General features: G+C 34.2%; 1 protein-coding gene across 1 annotated transcript; it reads right to left on the bottom strand.

Annotated features, from left to right (window-relative positions):
- Positions 1 to 4,259: 4,259 nt before the first annotated feature.
- Positions 4,260 to 16,330, bottom strand: LOC125679527 (chitinase-3-like protein 1). The gene is made up of 9 exons (XM_048918803.2): positions 16,282 to 16,330; positions 15,838 to 15,974; positions 15,159 to 15,238; positions 14,445 to 14,887; positions 13,170 to 13,294; positions 9,304 to 9,427; positions 7,295 to 7,480; positions 6,814 to 6,927; positions 4,260 to 4,582 (listed from the first exon to the last, which is right to left on the bottom strand). The coding sequence occupies exons 3-9, from the start codon at positions 15,232 to 15,234 to the stop codon at positions 4,277 to 4,279; spliced, it is 1,374 nt and encodes a 457-aa protein (XP_048774760.2). The 5' UTR covers positions 15,235 to 15,238; positions 15,838 to 15,974; positions 16,282 to 16,330; the 3' UTR covers positions 4,260 to 4,276.
- Positions 16,331 to 16,616: the final 286 nt, after the last annotated feature.

Genomic DNA, 16,616 nt, shown 5'->3' with positions numbered 1-16,616 from the left:
ATGTGAAACTTTGATCCCCTATTGTGGCCCCATCCTACCCAAGGGGGGCATGATTTTAACAAACCTGAATCTGCACTATATCAGAAAGCTTTCATATAAATCTCAGCTTTTCTGGCTTAGTGGTTCTGGGAAGAAGATTTTTAAAGATTTTTCCTATATATTTGTATGTAAAACTTTGACCCCCTATTGTGGCCCCATCCGACCTCCGGGAGCCATGATCTTAACAATTTATAATCTGCACTACATCAGGAAGCTTTCACTATATATATATATATATATATATATATATATATATATATATATAATGATAAAAATAAAATAAAAAAACCCAAAAATCCAGGAGCTGATGCCAGATTGATATTTAATTAGATTATTATGAAGAGAATAACTATGATGATTGTATAGGAACTGTCTTTTGGATGGAAAACTGTCCACATCTGAAAGGATTTTGTCTTTGTTTATGTTTAATGTTATTTCTTCTAGATTTTTATGCAGAAACAATCAACTTTTATACAAATTTTTAAATAAAAAAACCTCTATTTATTCCCATGAATCTGCTGTAATAATCCCTTTATTTGCCCTATGAACTGCAAAAAAATTCCTATAATCCAATATTTTTAAGACCAAAAGTGGCTTGACACCTTGCAAAGTTCATATTTCCCGGGGTAAGAGTTCTGACCCAGGGCGGGACAAATCTTACTATATTTAAGAGCAGGTAGTCCTTTACCAAAATTGTAAATTTGATGGTCCCAGGGGAAGGGATTTTGGTATCAGGGTGGGGCCAAAATGGTCAGTTATTAAATGTGTGAACAATATAAATTTTTACCTTCTTTAAAACCGTCATTCTAATTCTTTTCAAATTTGGTATTAAGCATCTTTGGAACAAGGGGGACATAAATTGGAAATTCCAGGATTCTTGGAGCCTTTGGGACAGGGCAAAAACTGCCCAAAATTGACCAATTTTCAAAAATCTTCTCTACAACCGCACATGTTTAAGAAAAACTAAATGCGTAGTGACAGGAAGGCCTCTACCAAAATTGTAAATTTCATGACCCCCGGGGTAGGGGTTCTGACCCCAGGGCGGGGCCTAACTTACTATATAGTGTTCATGTGTAAAACAATTAAATAGCATCTTTAGTGCTATTGATACTAAATTGAAACTACCCGGGTAAATGGATATTCATAACAGGTAATGTTTTCTAGATTTCATTGCCCTTGGGAGTAGTGATACCTTTTCACTTGTACTCAGGTGACCCATAAGACCTGTTGACCTATTGTTATCCATGTGGAAATGCTTGCATCTTTATGCCTCTTTAGGTACAGTCATACACTCAAAACGGCACATCCAACAGCATGACGACTTGCAAATCGCCGACCGCTTAGGGCTTCTTTGGTGACCAAGTTTAACCAAAAATTACATTGACTATAGGGTGGATGTGGCAAAACACGAATTCCATTTATCTTGAAATAGTCTGTTACGACGGACGATTTGTGTGCCGGCGGATTGTCATGGAGAATCTTGATCCTATTAGTACCGGTGGCTGGACGGGCAGTTTTATAATGCTTAACGACCTTAGACAGGACATTTTCAGTATAGAACTGACCAGTAACACTCATATGTTCTGGAACAGGACCTTGGACTACCGGACCTTTTTTGTTGAAAAATAATGGCTACATCACTTTACAAACAGACCGGCTTCTGCACGCTGTCTGAGGCCTTTGTCGATACGTGAAGATACGAGCAGTTGTTAATCTCATAAATCAAAGAGAGAATATGAAATTGAGAGCAGGGTGAACACGGACCCCTTGAAACACCAGAGGTGGAATCGGACGCCTAAGATGAGTAAGCATCATTGTTGACTGGTCACATCCGCTCTTAGTCTTGTAGCTTGATCAAGTAAACGGAGTAATCTGTAATCAAAATCGGCCTAATGATTGGTATGAACCACGTCAGATAGCATTCGACCTAATGACAAATTGTATTTGCAAATAGCATCATAATAACGACGATAGAATGTACGAAATGCTGACAATAAACGAGAGTGTAAACACTAGATACCCCTTTAACGTAAAGTTAGAGAAAGAGAGAGAGATATATGACAACATATGTACACAGAACACGAAGCAGTTCATGGTATAACGCTTAACATTTACAATTCCAATGTTATTCTTTACCAATTGAAATATAGTAGTCATTTCCTCATGAATGTGAGCAATGTGTTATGAATCTTGATAAATATCGTACGACAATTTTAACAGCTAGGAATGCTGACAGAAATGGAAGCAAAATTGAAATATAAAAATAAGTTCATATCTTAAGCAATAGGCAATTATATTGCTTAGGTTTGAATTTACTTTTTAAAAGAGTAAAGGTATAGAACTCTAAATATAGGATACACGAGTTCGCCGATAAAGGAAACAATAAACCAAATGGAATAAAATTCTACTCTGTATCCTAATATATTCTTATATACATAATGAATCTGCACTACTACCAAAGTTCATCTCGAAATTTCCCATGGGAATCCGGATTAGAATAGGTCCTCAGTACCCCTTGCCTGTCGTAGAGGCGACTAAATGGGTGGTCCTTCAGATGAGACAGTAAAAATCAAGGTCCCATGTCACAGCAGGTGTGGTACGATAAAGACATCCCTCCGTGCTCAAAGGCCTTAAGCACCGAGCATAGGCTTACATTTCGCAGCCCTTCACCGACAATTATATAGTGATGTCTCCATTTGAGTGAAAAATTCTTGAAAGGAATACAATCAATCATCTCGTATACATGTACATGTACTTCCCAAGATAAGCAGAAATGAATTCGGATTTTTTTTTTTACTCGACGTTTTCTGGGCCCTGACATTGCACCACTCAACAGAATGTTTGTGCATTGCAAGAAGCAATGGTATAAAATGTGCAACATTAGATATTATTTTAGGTTTTATTCCTTACCTCAAGTCATAAGATGAAGTCCGTATTAGCTCCAAGTGACTGGAAATTGTACTTGCACTATCACAGCCATTTTGACCGATGCCAAAATAAACACCTGTGTTGATGTGGTTTGGATAGAATTAGACATGGTAAGAGCCGTGTTTCTTTATAAAGACCTGTCATTAGCATAATTTATACACTATATTGAATTATTGATCAAATTTAATATTTGAGTCTATAAATCGTTTTAGGTCCTTTCATCATTTTTGGGTAGATAGAGGAACCGGTTAATAGTGAAAGTGCAGACAGGTTTACTATTTTCAGTCACTTGGAGCTATTACATCAGTTTATGATCTTGGGTAAGAAATTCAACATATAAAAAATATATAAAATGTTAAATAATTACTTGTTGCAACTCACAACATTTCGTTTAGTGATACAGAATTAGTGACAGTGCCCAAGTAAATTTTTTAGTAAAAAAAATTAATTGTAAACATTTTTTCTGAATTGAATTCTGCATATCTTGGGAAACATACGGTATAGATATTGTCTATCCAAAATTAAACACTGATTTATATAATTGTCTAAGATTTCCCTCCCGTACAATAGTGATAACTCATGTCTGGAGTCCTATCCTAATACGCAATTTCCGAGTTGCCCAATAGTTCTTTCCCTTTGTAGAACTCTTACGCACAGTGAGACGCAAACATCCTTTCGTCCACAAGCAGTGGGTACAAATGCTTATCGCTGCCTTCACATATTGCCTAAAGGATGATTATCAGACATCATACAACCATCCAAACTGCTGGGGCATACAATTTTAGTAAGTTTATGATTATTTGATAATAAAATAGATCAAATAAAAATCGATAATCACCATCTTTCTTTGATTAAAGTATCACTCGTGCAGAAGAAGAAATAAAAAATAAATTGATATCTAATTAAATGGCCTAATTCAAACAAATATTCTTCTTCATATGGTCAGTTTAATGTATACCAACGGCTGATATAAACAAAATTTACACTTTCAGAACTATTATTGTTATTTACATACCTAGTCTATAATATATGTATACATCTTGTACCCACCCAAGCGTTCAACAGAATACTGAACGTACCTCCGTCACAGAAGAGCTGATATCTCGGAACTTGCGTATTCAATGACGACTTCATCACGTTGTTTACCAATCGACATACAATGTCTTGTATAAAGCTATTCACCGAGTAGAAATACATTGTGCTGTATAAAGTTGTTCACCGAGTACAAATACAATATCCTGTATAAAATTTTTAAGACTCTTCTGATACAGACAACACACGTGCGTGATACATGTAGTGTGAAATCAGTTTATTGAATAACGAATAGAACACACAATGACAGCATTAAAATGATATACGAAAATTTCCGTGTTGATGTAGCATTCCTTGAGTCGATGATATATAGTTTGAATCCGTCGTTTTTAGGCGGCCATACTGTTGTTGATTTTTGGTTGGGGGCATGTGTTGCTGGCACCAGACTCAGATTTTGCGAAATGGCTTTTATTTTTGAGAGGAGTGGATATTTTCCTTGATGACAGTAATTACCGTTGAAATCGTCTAAATCCAATGACCAAAACATGACTCCGCCAAATTTGTTTGTAATTGCGTACTTGACCTGACCGTACCAAATATAAAACGTATAAGATAAGTGTGGAGGAAGTATATATATATATATATATATATATATATATAATATATATATATATATATATATATATATATATATATAAGCACTGAAAAGGCCACGACACTGTTGGTTATTTAAAACTCGAATTTTCGACGCAACCCGCGTCTTTATCAAGAGACATATATTACATAAACAAAACCAAACGCGTGACCGAACCCGTAGGGGAACATTTCAACAAAGAAGCTCACATTTGGCAAGACATGCAAGTGGTTGTTATTGATCACAACCCAATATGGACCGATGCAGAGAGAAAGAGCACAGAAAAATCCTGGATGCACCGTTTGAAATCATTCCGTCCAGGTGGAATGAATAATTTGAATGATTTCACGCGCATGAATCCAGGATAAATCCCTAGTTAAAATCAGTTTCCATAGCCTAATCGCCAAAATTCACCCGATATCTTATTTTGTTTGATTAATATAAATACAATTCGTTTCCCTGGTTTCAAGGCTCTGACCTTGAGTTCCTTTATTTAACCTTGAGTTCCTTTATTTAGCCATAACGAGGATTCCCAAAATTGCGATTATTGTTTGACCTTCAATACTTCCCAATTATGTTAGAACATCATAAGAAATCATTACAACATGAATTTATATACTAGCTCTTTCTCTCTCTCTCTCCCTTTCATATTCTAGTCTCGACATTGCGGCTTTTTAAAATAAAGGAAAAAATGAATTGACCTTGAAGACGAGTATTTTATTAATATATCATCTTAAGACCTCAAAACTATGGTAAAACATTATTCTAAATCCACATAGGTTCGGATTCGCATGACTCTTTGTGTTGCGATGTCGGGGTTTCTAGAATGCGACTTTAAGGTAGTACTCTACATCGTCATAATGGCTGACTTCCTTTAAAAACATGGATGAAAAAATCAATATCAGCAATATTTGACTTTTCCTTTTCCATTTAAATACCTAGCCGAGTAGCTCAGTAGGTTTGAATACCGGCTGCAGAACTGTAGGTCGCTGGTTCGAGTCCAGCAGGGGTTTTAAATTTTTTTCAGATTACCTTCTACTAAAACTGTATTTTTTGACAAAATAAAGTAAACTTGAAAATTTTCAACTTCAAAATATTGTTGTACATATCCTCCACTTTTCATCTACATCAAATTTCTCTTAATTTGTCTGACCTTGAAAGGTGTATTACCTTGAAAAATTATACTGTATCTTTTTCCTTAGACTTCTCTCCCATTCACCTATTTGATTGTTGATTTTGATTTTAATGCTAGATCTGTGTCTTGAGATTGACCTTGTTTGTTGTTTGATCGTGTTCTTTTGGCAGTCATTATTTTTCGCTGTTCACCATATCCGAATCATCAATGGTACGGCCTACCTAATATTGTTTTGAACTTAATCAGTCCATATCATTATCTTCCCACCATTTTACTCCATAACCACATTGTTTTGTAAGTTTCCCCTCTAAATTTATCTGATTTCTGTAATCTTCAAGAATAATTCTATTTTCATCCCGACCCGACCATGGTACAAACTCTCTAAACCATAGTCAGTAAACACGCTTTACAACGAAACCACCACCATTTTTATCACTCAGTACAACAGTGTATCACTCTTGTCATCAATGTAGTTTATCGATACTTGTCGTTTTTGCGTGTTATTTGTTTATGTAATATATGTCTCTTGATAAAGATGCGGGTTGCGTCGAAAATTCGAGTTTTAACTAACCAACAGTGTCGTGGCCTTTTCAGTGCTTTTATAAATTTCTTTACTGACCTTGTATCTTCTCAGATCCGACACTTTGAGAAAGTAGGGTGTTGTTGGGTTTTTGTGCTTTTATATATATATATATATATATATATATATATATATATATATGAAAGATGAAGATAACATAAGCAATACAAAATTGATAGTTGGGCAAACATGGACCCCTGAACACACCAGAGGTGAGGTGGGATATATATATATATATATATATATATATATATATATGTAAATGATATTGTCGAATCTCTACTGACATCGTGAATGGTGAATATTAAATAAACACACAGTAACTGTACGAAACTAGCGAGGAAGTCCGCCATATTTCTTTCAGATCTACCCATGTGTAATTTAAATGAAATATACTATTCACACTGATTACAAAATACATTTCGTGTATGGACAAAATCAGAGTTATTTTTCAATTCTACATACCTTTAATTCGATGGTATCTGGGTCTTCATACCCCACCCACTGAGATTGGTGATAAGAATATTTTTGTTTTTGTTCCTGGTCCAAAACTATTTCATCTTTTGTCGTAATGCAAATCTACATGTAAATGGATTTTAGACAAAGCATTTATATACTACTCGCTGTTCTTTCATACCAATGATCACGTGCAATGTGGAACATCATTGTTACAAAAAATGTACATGTTCTAATACTATAGTATCTTGTATATAAGTATGTTTTTGGTTTTGGGTAAATTCTTAATATCCTCATTAAACCCAATGTATAAAAGTAAATTGGAGCTGAAAAATTGCCAAACACCTTTTATTCAGCTCTCAGGTAAGTGTACTGATAATAAAATATATATATTTTTTAAATAATTAGATTACACGACTCTTCGTACGTGTAACAGAATAACGATACTTCATGTACCAATTTGCAATACATTGTGGTGTACATAATTTACCTCAGGATAAGATTTTCGGGACTCCAGTTTGAGCAATGATCCCTCATTGCCGGGATGAGAAACCGCGTCCCCGACGTCATGCTTGCTATTATTGGCCAGTGTAAAAGTTGCCCCTGCGCCGTGGAGACCCATCACCAGTTTCTCAGGAGGGACCCCAAGTTCTAAATATTTGTTCATTGTCCAATTCTGAAAAAAATGTATTATGAGTTATATAAAATTATTTGTACATGTACAATATGTATTGGCTTAAATATCAAGTCGAATTACGCCATAAAATGCGTGTTGAGAAATGAAAACACAAGTAAAGCTTTTTTAAAAAGCTTGCCGTCTTTAGCAGCAACTCTATAGAGCGAAGTTGAATTATGTCCCTTGTCTTCATTATTGAATTGAGCTAAAATAAATAATCTCACGGACATCATGCCTACAAAGCTGTGTCCTGACTCCCATTGTAAAAGTTTGTATTTATGAAGGGTATATGTACTGGAAATCAAAATCACTGTTCCCTGTATTAGCACTGATTAAAGCCTCTATATCAGATTTCCAATGTGTATATCAAAATATTTATTTTTTAACAAAGTTATGAAACAAAACAAGCTAAAAAGATTTAAATTGCTCAAATTCACATAAAAATTATTCTTGCATATTGTACAGTACAACTGCTTTAGAAATTAACCAGGATAAAGACCTGAGAATATTGTAATAGTTTTGCCAAAAATTATATCATAAAATACATAGAGTTTGATGGAAAAGATTAATAATTGTTATTCAAATTTGAGCAATTGTAAGGAAAAAAAATTATTCTGAAGGAATAGGATAGTTTTAGAACAGATGTGTTGAAAAAAACCCAAAAAACTTTAAGTTTACCTGATACAGACAGTCTAAACTTACAGCAGGGGTAATTTTAAGCAATATAATATGTAATGAAATGTTACTATCCTATTCCTTCTTAAGATTAGCAAAATTCTCAAATGCCACTGATAATACAAACAAAAATGGTTGCATTGGAATCACTGATTGTCAATTAAAATTATTCTAAATGTCTACTTGCAACTTATTTTAATAATATGACATATAAACTAAAATGACAAGTGAATATTGTAATTGTCTAAGATTAGACAGCAATTTTTTTTTTAATTTGTGCATGAAAAACTTACAACATAATCTAAATGTAACTGTTCCTGTAGTGACCTGTACTTGAGACAAATCTTTATCACTATCATACAAAGAAATTCAACATTTATTACTCAGACTACTTTGTCTTCAGCATATGAAATGTTACTGTCCTACTCCTTCGTTAGCAAAGTTTTCAAATGCCGCTGATAATACAAACAAAAATGGTTGCATTGTAATCACTGATAATCAAAATTTTCTTTTGCATGCTTTAAAAAAACAGTTATCCTCATTTTGAAGTCAAGCCTTATTTATTCTTAGCTTAAGGTATCATTAAAACTGTTTTGTAGGGATTAGCCCTGCCGAATAGACAATTCCCAAAACACAAGCAATCAAAACAAAAAACGGGGAGTTTTTCTGTTTGTATGCAAAAATGAAAACAATGCTGTAAATGAAGTAACCATAGAAATGCCTTGTATTAGTTGCTTTTAAAAAAGTAATGTGTCAATTTCATGAATTGCATTTTTCTTTTGTTCGTTTTGTCGATTTTTTTAAGATTGAAAATCTTGAAAAATTGTTAAGTCGTACGAAAATTAGAACACCAGAAAATTATCTCCCTTGCCTTGAAGAGCATTTCAACCAATGAAATAATTGAAAATTTCACTTCGTGCACTTTCTACCAATGAAAAAAGAGAGGAAGTGCAAAGTCCGAAGACTGTAAAACACTTCAACTCTGTATACCGTCTTCCTTGGAAGACGGTAATAAATACACATGCATTTAGTAAATAATAATACTATGTAGATATACAGTGTATCACTTGAATTACACGTAAAGCAGCATTAATATTCATATGAAAGTAAACATATTTGCGTTTTTTATTTGACTTAAAAGAAATCACCTGAGATAATGTATGATCGAAGTTTTTGTTTGAATATCGGGAATATAGTGGCGCCATGAACCCAGTCACTGAACTCCAGGATCCAAAATAGTCGTATGCCATCACATTGATGAAATCAACATACCTATGAAATGAAGATGAACATGTAGTTTGTTAGATTTGTTACTATGTAGTGAAGTCTAATTGCCTGCAAGTACTTGATGTTTGAAAGCGTGTGTGTATACGGGGTGGTGGTGGTGGTGTATGCGTGCGTGCGTGTGTGTGACTTTTAAATCCTGATATTAAAGTTAAAAATATCTTTGAAATTATGAAGTATTGCATCAATTGCTTTCCTTAATGAAATGATCAATTTCTTTCTTTATGTTACCTCAAACCTATAGTCAATATTTATGCCTATCATGGGTTTCCATATATTGCCTTGATTGTCTGGAGCTACGTATGGGTGATTGGTTTTAAAGGGTTTGGCTAGTTGAAAGTTTAGGTCAGGTGTTTTCCTAATCTTGGAGTTTTCCTTGTGAGTTCATAAAAAAAACCCGCTTTTGTCAATTAGTCTGAATGCCCCATAAGTATAAGTACCTGTCACAAAATAGTTCCAATTTATCATTTTCTCGCCTTTTTACGTAAACAAAATACTCGTGACAAAATAATTCGCATAAAAGTTGAGAGGTTGACACCTTACTTTTATAGCATTTATAAACAAACTCCACAAAGGTCGACACCAAACCAGATTAGCTGTACTTAACATGAAGAGTTTCGGGTACTTTGCGAAGTCATTTTTATGCAGAAATGGGAACATACGTTTGTAAAGTAAAATATTTTTATATTACCAAGTTCGTTACGGTTAAGCTGGATTTTATTGAAATCTATATAGGAATTAATATTTGCGAGGGGCACCATTTCTTCTTTCGAATTATTATCTTGTACGGATATATTTATTGTTTAAGCTCACCTGAGCTGAAAGCTCAAGTGAGTTGTTCTCATTTATTTACCATTTGTCTGTCCGTAAACTTTTCACATTTTTATCTTCTCCAGAACCACTGAGTCGATTTCAATCAAACTTAGTACAAATTATCAATGAGTAAAGGGCACTCAAGTTTGTTAAAATGAATGGTCATGCCCCATAAAAGGGGGATAATCACGAAAATGCCAAAAATAGGTGGGGCCATTTAAAAATCTTCTCAAGAACCACTGGACCATAAAAGTTAAAATTAACATGAAAGCTTTATGACTATGCAGATTCAAGTTTGTTAAAAAGTATACCACCTGGGGTAAGATGGGACCACAATAGGGGATATCACGAGGTATGGTGGGACCACATTAGGGGAGCAAAGTGTTATAGATGCTGATATGTAGGAAACATCTTTGAAAATATCTCTTGAACTATTTAAGCTAGTGCTTCCATATTTTGTATTTGCATTTTGTATGGAAAGGCCTTTCATGTAATGCAATGATGTGTGATCGCGTGACTTTGACCTGGAAGTTTGACCTACTTTTAATAAAATCCTGACACATTCCATTTGTCCTGAACTATTTAACGTAATACTAAGTCTCATTTATGGTGTCCAATTTTTGTTGTTGCAAAATTGTGAATTACAATTTCAATGACAGAAAAAAGAAGTCTGAGTCAATATTTGTGTTAGAAAACCTATCCAGATGTTTTGAATGAAGTAAAATCATATTATTGTCTTCCCGTGCAAAAATTGATTTCTATAGTAATAATGCAAGGTGAAGATAACGAACAGTGATCAATCTCATAACTCCTACAAGCAATACAAAATAGATAGTTGGGCAAACACGGACCCCTGGACACACCAGAGGTGGGATCAGGTGCCTAGGAGGAGTAAGCATCCCCTGTTGACCGGTCACACCCGCCGTGAGCCCCATATCCTGATCAGGTAAACGGAGTTATCCGCAGTCGAAATCAGTGTGCCAAGAACGGCTTCACAATCGTTATGAAACACGTCAGACAGCATTTGACCCAATGCGAGGTTGTATTGACGAACTAGATCGTTATAACGACCATAGAATTTGCGAAATGCTGACTTCAATCGAGACTGTTGAAATCCCTGTACCATCAACTTGTTCGTCAGTAGCTTACCTCGATTTAAAAACTGAATAATGCTATTTATTCATTAAAACCGTAAACGTTATTTTGATAAAATCTTAAACTTAATTTTGATTTTAGCAATGACTTTGGTTAAAGTTACATACAAAACTATCGTAATGGCACATTTTCATAGCAATTTTTTTTTTCAGATTGAGAGCTGTTATGAATTTAAGATACATTGTAGATATTTCATATCTTGTATGTATATTTCTCATGGTAAAACCTTTTATTTCACATCATGACCTTTGACATTGTGATCTTGAGTTTGGCTGACTTTTAAGAAAACATAGCCTATTAAATGTATCCGGAACTATTTTATGCGGGGCTTTCATTATTTGTATATAGATTCATTATGAAAAGATCTTGTACACAATGGTGTTTGGTCTTTTGACCTTCAACTTTGACATACCTTTTTAAAAACTTTGACCTATTCAATACCTCCTGTAGTATTTAAGGTAGGGCTTTCATATGTTACATATATATTCTTTATGGCAAGACCTTATCATTTCATGAAATTTAAACTTGTGACCTTGACCTTTGAGTCGGACTTATTTTTTGAATCTCTGGTCTACCTAATATCTCCTGAACTGTTTCGGGTTAATCTTTCGTATTTTGTTAATAACTTGCTTATGGCAAGACCTTTTATTTCATATGATGACCTTGCCAAGTGTCTTTGGAATTTGACCTACTTTTAAGAAAACGTGATCTGTTAAATATCTTCGAACTATTTTAGATAGGGTTTTCGTATTTTGTTTTTAAATTTCTTATGGTAAGACATCATACTATGACCTATGACCTTGTGCTTATCCAGAACAAAAAACAATAATGTTAGTCATATTGGTGTTCATGCCTCCCTGTGTTATGTGAATTCATTTGGGGCTAGATTTAGGCTACAATATGGGATGAACGTTTTCATGGGAATAAAGATTGATTTTAAAAATAGAACTGCTGAACAACAGCAACACCAAGGACACAGGTGAGCGATGTGGCTCATGGACCTCTTGCTATGTTTACATGTATAAGTACATGTCATGTACATATTGTTTGATTTTGATTTTTCTTTTTCATGTATGTCCATTGTATAATATATATATATATATCTCTCTCTCTCTCTCTCTCTCTCTCTGTGTGTGTGTGTGTGTGTGTGTGTGTGTGTGTGTGTGTTAAACGTCACCAACTGTTGGGAGAGTGCTTCAGAATTTGACATGTGTATCATGTATATAGCATTCAAGGCCATGGTAATTGTGATTCTTTATCATGTCAACGCCTACTGTCACATGGAATCTATGTTTTCGTAAAGGTATCTTAAAGATCCGTGATTTTCACTTCTAATCCCTTTTGGTGAAGAAACAGTAAAAGTGTTTAGGTTTGCCCAAGGTCACCAGAAATTGAATTCGGGACCTCCAATATTGAAAATTTAACGCCCTCTCCACCAGTCTACTGCAACCGGTTTATCATGTACATGTACATGTATGTATAAATATAACATGTACATGTATATTATCATCATGTATGTAAGTGGTAGGTACTTTGTATATTTTTGTCGTCATGTCTGTACATATAGTGTATAATATAATCGTTCACATGTAGGTGCCTATAAAGAACGGTGTAGATTATTGTCATATATGCGCATGTTTTGAATATTGTATATTTGTCATAATATATTGTTGTTATTCATGTATACATCGTTTGTATTGATGTCATGCATGTGCATGTCATGTATATTGTATTCATCGTATCTCACAGAGACCATACTAACTTAATAATTTCTGGTATATCATACGACGTTTCTATGTTGCTTGCTCCAGGGGCTGTAGCAATTGTAATCAGTTTCTCATCACTTCCGGTCTGCCTGGCTTTCTCAGCGAAGACTGATCTCAATACCTGTTAGATCCAAATACAGTACATTTATAGAAAAGTACCACCCTGTCTTATTTGGCTACATTTCTAATATGTGTCATGTTTATATTGAACGAAGAGAAGGAGGAGCTGTAAAAGTTTTATTTTTTTCTATTTTATGAATTATAATACCAGTAGCACACAGCACTGAACCTTGTTGCACGACGGTGAGTTAACTTTAACAGACAGTTTTCCCATTGACTATTACATTTATATTGCGTTAACTGGACATTAACTGTGTGAAATTTGGCTCATCTACGTGCAACTGGACCCTGGTATTAAAACTCGATTCGGTTTAAGATGAATTTTCACAACACACACAAACTCTCTCTCTCCTCTCTCTCTCTCTCATACACACAGACACTCTCTCTTTCTCTCTCTCAACTTGGCCCATTAGGTAAAACTTCCTGATGAGCCAAGATGGCTGAAAGTGCTAGTGATATATACAGACATATATATATATATATATATATAATATATATATAGCACTAAATAATCACAACTAGGTACTGAAAATTTTCGCCCCAACCCGGGGTCGAACTAGCGACCTGCGGCACCCACCGCCTAGCAAGACTGTCAAACCAGTGCTTAAGTCCACTCGGCCACAACGACATGTATCGTTTAGATCCTAGGGGTAAACGTAAGGTTGGGTGTTATAATTGTTTGTTTGTGCTTATATATATATATATATATATATATATATATATATATATATATATATATATATATATATATTGTGGCCGAGTGGACTTACGCATTGGTTTGACAATCTTGCTAGGCGGTGGGTGCCGTAGGTCGCTGGTTCGACCCCGGGCTGGGGTGAAAATTTTCAGTACCTAGTTGTGATTATTTAGTGCTTTATATATAATTAATTGATTATCACATGTATCGTTTAGATCCTAGGGGTAAAACGTAAGGTTGGGTGTTATAATTGTTTGTTTGTGCTTTATATATATATATATATATATATATATATATATACATATACATATATATCGACTTTTGAAACTAAACCATCTAGAGTACATTCGTCAACAAATAATATATCGTGCCTCGTATTATCATGAATTTTAAACTGAAAATCCAAACTTTGTACTATTTCAAAGGATATTACACTATTAATAAAAAACATTACCTTAAGAAACTGGACGAACTCATGCTTGTAGGTTACGCCAGGATACTCCCAATCAACATCGATTCCATCAAAATGTCGGTGTTTGATATATATGTATATATTCTGCGCAAACGTCTGAATATTTTTATTCGATCCCATTATCAGATTAAAGTTGGCAGACGATGTTTCACCGCCAATGGACAAAATGGTCTTTAAGTTAGGATTTCTCTTTTTTAAACCCGTGAAATCATACATCAGTCCTGATCCAGGGAGTTTCCCATCATCCTCCGTAGGATAAGTCCATTCAAGACGGAATTGTGGAGAATTTATCTTTGCAAATGCATATATCAAATGTGTGCACAGAGAGGGGTCCAGGTGTTGTTTGAGGTGAAATCTGGACTGGACTACAGCTCTGTTCTCGGACCAGTTCGTATAGTAACACACCCGTTTGAATTCTTCTGCGTCTTTGTAATAGAGAGGATTAAAATGAACAAATTTTCTGGTATAAAACAATATTAAAGTTCAACTTTCATTATATCAGTTTCCCAACACATCCCTGACTACATTCCCTGACACTAAAGCAATATATTCACCTACAACAGTGACTATCGCCGATTTTATTGGACAAGGAAAATGAATATTTTATTTGAAGTTTACTTTGAATTGACATTCAGTTACGTAACAGGACTATATTCGTAATATTCTAGTCATGAACACAACCAGAAAAAAACTTACCTATATATAGAGTAATCGTGATCCATAATAAAACTTTAAAAACGACTCTTTTCAAGAATTCGGTCATTGTATTCATGCAACTGCAAATTAAAATAAAAAAGTATCAGCTACTTTTTCAAATTTTGTCGCATTTAGAGCAAACATATGCAGTATAATGTGAATTACACTGTGTTTCAAACACATATATGTCGTCAAATAATACATCTGTAGGTTAGTGTGAAATTGACGTCTTTGTTGAAAGTTTTCGTGATGACGTACATGTTAAAAAATGCAGGTAAATGATAGATTACCACTAAGTGTAAGTAGCCAAATAGCAAAAAAATAAACAGATAAATTAAAATTGTGAAATATTTTTTTCTATGAAAAATAACCTCTTTAGGAAAAGGATTGAGAAGGTGTCATACTTATATGTCAATTAGGGTTATGCATCATAATGGGTTTTTATGTGGTATGTATGACCAGTTCTTTTAGATACATGAATAGTTTATTTTCAATTTGATATTCAATACTACTTGAAATATGCTTCTATGTCTTACCTGCATATGGTGAAGACAGTTAATTAACAATTGTAACAGATATGGATACCCTTTAGTGGTGAGTACATATGAATACATACATGTATGTACACTGTTGAATGGTTTGAAATTTAAAACACAATGAATATTTAAACAACACTTACCTTAAATTATGATATTATGAAGATGTTAATAATGACTATCCTTCTATCACTGTATGATATATAACTAACGTCTGCTTCCCTAAACTGTCGTTTGCGATCTCATCCCAATATGTGCATTGTTGTGTTGTCATGCCTTGCTAAAGATAAGACTTACCTGTTACAAAAAGCTGACAAATTTAGATGACGCATTCTTACCTGTTGGATAGAGGATTGTTTTCTAATTCAAAGAAATCTTTGTGACATATATACATCTACATAGAGATAGTTTTCGTTTTGAACAGTGAATATGCGCAAAGAAACAAGGCCATTGATTTTTATTTAATATTAATCATTGCCTAATCTAATAATACCTTGTGAATTCATTATTAAAATTTAGATTAAGTATTATTTCTAACTTTGACTATGAATACAACGACAGCTATTTTTATCAGATTATTCTGTTACCGATTCTGTCGACATTTTCCGATGGGCGTTTCTGCCTTCAGCCATGGTGATAAGAACATGTAATGTGACTTTGAGGGAAACATTGATCGACATACCTTGGTATCCAAAGCATGTATCAAATGTTATTGGTCAATGGACATTTGTGTGCATATCTCCTACACCAAAGTTTGTCTTTGAAATCTCTTTTCTACTTTAATTAATCGGATGTAGTAATTTAGTTTTGGGGTAACATTGAAGAGGGTGTACAGAGGAAAAGCGGAAGATCTAGATCAATCCCACGTGGTTTAAAAGCATTTAACTTTTTGATTGCTATGATGATACATGCGTGTAGGAGT

This window comes from Ostrea edulis, chromosome 2 (genome assembly GCF_947568905.1).
Source record: "Ostrea edulis chromosome 2, xbOstEdul1.1, whole genome shotgun sequence".
Lineage (NCBI taxonomy): Eukaryota > Metazoa > Mollusca > Bivalvia > Ostreida > Ostreidae > Ostrea > Ostrea edulis.
The sequence above is the reverse complement of the archived record's forward strand: the minus strand, read 5'-3'. Positions and strand labels throughout refer to the sequence as shown.